The following is a 3,950-nucleotide window of genomic DNA, read 5'->3' as shown; positions in this document are numbered from 1 at the left end:
GTGAACAGTTCCCTCAGTTAAAACTGTTAGACCTATCACCACTTAAACCTCTAAATAAAGAATCCTTGGCTCCATTTGCTGAGAAAGGCATAGTTTTATTAGAAGTCAAGTGTACTGCAGTAATGCTTAGCCATAACTGAGACTCTCGCACCAAAATCCCAAGTTCAAATTTTCCCTCTCTCTGCTGCAGACATGTCAAACACAAGGCCCGGGAGCCGGATGCGGCCCACAAAGTGGTTTCATGTGGCCTGCGAAGCCATCCTGAAAACAGTGAGGGAACGGCCCCCGCTGCCTTGGCACTGGTCCAGGCCGGCCGGGAGCCAATGTACAATTTTGTGGTGGCCATCTATGCTGAAACACATTCAGTCTTAGCTCCACAAGGCTGTCTGGAAACAGCAAGGAACCAGCCCCGTTCGCGTCGGCCCCGCCCCCTGGGTGCATGCTGGGGAGGTTTTATGAGGAATGAAGAAATGCACCATCGCCTGGAAGTGGCCAGCAAATGGCCCTCGCCTACTTCACATATCCGGCTTGATGGGCTCTGCCCTGGTCTGTCCCTTTTCTGCCAGAGACCCTCAGATCTGTCCCACTCCTGCCCAGGCCCCCACCAGCACCCTTGACGTGAATGATGTAGAGCTGGCCACGCCCACCCAGTAGGTCACACCTACTCCATCCATGCCCACCCAGTAGGCCACTCACCCCTCCCCCCCGATGGCAACTGCAATGCTGATGTGGCCCTCAATGAATTTGAGTTTGACACCCCTGCTCTACTGCCTCCCATCGCTGCCCCCCCATGACCAACCAGGTTCAAGCAAGATGTTTTCAGAACAGTCATTTCAAGCATAGGTTGGTATGCAGCTGCCTTCGTCTCCCAGCCAGGTAAAGTGACCTTTAAGTAGCATCTCAGGGATATAACAGCAGTTACTTTCGTTTGCCCCCAAGGCTCCACCCTCCCCAGAGTTCACGGCATGGTAACAAAGCGTAAGGTGACAGGGGACAAAAGACATTTAATACTATTTTTATTCTACGCTCATGTTGCCTTTGCATTGCTGCTGGTCATTTTATGCTGAGACATATAGAAGGATGGTTAAATAGAACGACCTAGATTTTATTTTCTCGGATTTTATTTTTGTACTAGTTGTCTCGCTCACCGGTTTGGGTCCAAACTCCTGGATGGAGGAAGAAGACGAAGCTGTTTTGGGTCTACGCTCACAACTTTCTGAGAAAGGGGACAATCAGGCTGTCGGCATTGCAGGTGGGAAAAATGAAGCTATAGATCATGTTAATATCAGCTTAGGGTAGACCAGTGATGGCGAACCTTTTAGAGACTGAGTGCCCAAACTGCAACCCAAAACCTACTTATGCATCATTGAGTGCCGAGTGGGTCTGGCCCATTGGCTAGGCGTGGCTGCAGTGGTAACGGCAGATTGGGTGGGACTAAAAAGTTCAATCAATCAATTCCAACTTTGCAAGATCTTTTTTTTCCCCGTGAGTTGAAATTGACTGATTGAACCTTTTTTTTTTTTTTTTGCACACGGCGGCGGAGGCCTAAAGCGAAAAGGTTTTATAAAACCCAGCTGAAGGCCTAGGACTGGGGCGACGGCACGCATGCCCACAGAGAGGGCTCTGAGTGCCGCCTCTGGCACCTGTGCCATAGGTTCGCCACCACTGGGGTAGACTGTCCCCAAGAAGACAGGAATCTGTCCAAAGGCTGCATTTGCAATTGTTTGAATGGGAAATGATGGGGATCAGCAAAGGAACTAAATAAGGATCTACATTTAGGCAAGAAAAACCAAATGCACAGGTATAGTATAGGGGGTACCTTGCTCAATAGTAGTAACTGTGAGAGGGATCTCGGAGTCCTAGTGGGCAATCACTTAAATATGAGCCTGCAGTGTGCTGCAGCTGCCAAAAGAGCCAACGCAGTGCTGGGCTGCATTAACAGAGGGATAGAATCAAGATCACATGACGTGTTAATACCAGTTTACAATGCCTTGGTAAGGCCACGCTTGGAATACTGCATCCAGTTTTGATCACCACGATGTAAAAAAGATGTTGAGACTCTAGAAAGAGTACAGAGAAGAGCAACAAAGATGATTAGGGGACTGGAGGCTAAAGCATATAAGGAACGGTTGCTGGAATTGGGTATGTCTAGTTTAATGAAGAGAAGGATGAGGGGGGACATGATAGCAGTGTTCCAATATCTCAGGGGCTGCCACAAAGAAGAGGGAGTCAACCTATTTTCCAAAGCGCCTGAAGGCAGGACAAGAAGCAAGGGATGGAAACTAAGCAAGGAGAGAAGCAACCTGGAACTAAGGAGAAACTTCCTGACAGTGAGAACAATTAACCAGTGGAACAACCTGCCTCCAGAAGCAGTGAATGCTCCAACACTGGAAGTTTTTAAGAAGAGACTGGACAGCCATTTGTCCAAAATGGTATAGGGCTTCCTGCCTGAGCAGGGGGTTGGACTAGAAGACCTCAAAGGTCCTTTCCAACTCTATTGTTGTTGTTGTTGTTGTTGTTGTTGTTGTTGTTGTTGTTGTTGTTGTTATTATTATTATTATTATTATTGTTAACTTGCAGCTAACAAAGGAGTTTTCCTCTGCTCTGGCTTGCTCTAATTTTGCATGGGATGTAGGATGTTTCAAACTCTAAATCATATGTTTCCGATTCAAAGTGTCGATGAAGATTCTCAGTCATCCAGCTAGAGTTGTCTGAAAATTGAATCATGGCAACTGGACTTCTTTTCTTGTTGGTTCGAAACATTTCGCTGCTTATCCAAGGAGAAGCTGCTTATCTGAAGAAGCTACTTGGAAAAGCAGCAAAATATATTGAACCAACAAGAAAAGAAGTCTAAAACAGAACAGAACAAAACAACAAGTGTTGTAAGGGACCTTGGAGGTCTTCTAGTCCAAACCTCTGTTCAAGCAGGAGACCCTATACCAGGGGTAGGCAACCTCGGCTCTTTTATGAGTCAGCTATGCTGACTCAGGAATTTTGGGAGTTGAAGTCCATGAGTCATAAAAGAGCCGAGGTTGCCTACCCCTGCTCTATACCATTTCAGACAAGTAGCTGTCCAGTCTCTTTTTAAAAGGCCCCAGTGATGGAACACCCACTACTTCTGAAGGCAAAGCTGTTCCACTGGTTAATTGTTCTCACTGTTAGGAAATTTCTCCTTAGTTCCAGGTTGCTTCTCTCCTTGCTTAGTTTCCATCCATTGCTTCTTGTCCTGCCTTCAAGTGCTTTGGAAAATAGGTTGACTCCCTTTTTTTGTGACAGCCCCTGAGATATTGGAAGACTGCTATCATATCAGCCCTAGTCCTTCTTTTCATGAAGCTAGACATACCCAATTCCTGCAATTGTTCTTTGTATGTTTTAGCCTCCAGACCCCTGATCATCTTTGTTGTTCTTTTCTGCACTCCCTCCAGAATCTCTACATCTTTTTTATAAGATGGTGACCAAAACTGGATGCAGTATTCTAAGTGTGGTCTTACCAAGGCATTACCAAAGTCCATTTGCCACGGCTCAACTTCCAGACTGATTCAAAGTGATTTGAATTTAAAACACTTTGCATATCCTCTAAGAAATAGCTGGAAATGATAAGCTCTGGTAGTCTGGTGTGAATGAGCTAATCATTTTCAGCTCCTATGTGAGATTTGGGTGTCAACTAAATCCTGGGGTGACCAATGGGGTGAACTTATTCACTTGAATTTTCTTTCCATTGTTTATGGTAGTATCCCAGGAGCAAGAGAAGAGCAAGGAGAAGGAGAAGACACAGAAAGAGAAGAAGTCAGAGAAGGAGAAAGAGAAGGAAAAAAAGGAGGAGGAGATGGAGAAAGAGATGGAGGAGATGGAGAAGGAGAAAGAGAAGGAGAAGAGGCAGACAGAGATGGAGAAGATGGAGAAAGAGAAGGAGAAGATGGAGAAAGAGAAGGAGAAGAGGCAAACAGAGA

The 3,950-nt window shown here is 46.0% G+C and overlaps 1 protein-coding gene across 1 annotated transcript in view; it reads left to right on the top strand.

The window, feature by feature from the left end:
* The window catches only part of LOC107292015 (zinc finger protein 436), a 13,026-nt gene that overhangs the window by 7,563 nt on the left and 1,513 nt on the right, over window positions 1-3,950 (top strand). Inside the window, exons 4-5 of the mRNA XM_029285068.1 lie at window positions 1,136-1,252; window positions 3,732-3,773. Coding sequence (XP_029140901.1) covers window positions 1,136-1,252; window positions 3,732-3,773 — 159 coding nt within the window. The remainder of the gene's footprint in view (window positions 1-1,135; window positions 1,253-3,731; window positions 3,774-3,950) is intronic.

Source organism: Protobothrops mucrosquamatus, unplaced genomic scaffold (genome assembly GCF_001527695.2).
Source record: "Protobothrops mucrosquamatus isolate PMUCROS unplaced genomic scaffold, P.Mucros_1.0 scaffold1244, whole genome shotgun sequence".
NCBI classification, from domain to species: domain Eukaryota; kingdom Metazoa; phylum Chordata; class Lepidosauria; order Squamata; family Viperidae; genus Protobothrops; species Protobothrops mucrosquamatus.
This window is presented reverse-complemented; position numbering and strand designations above follow the sequence as displayed.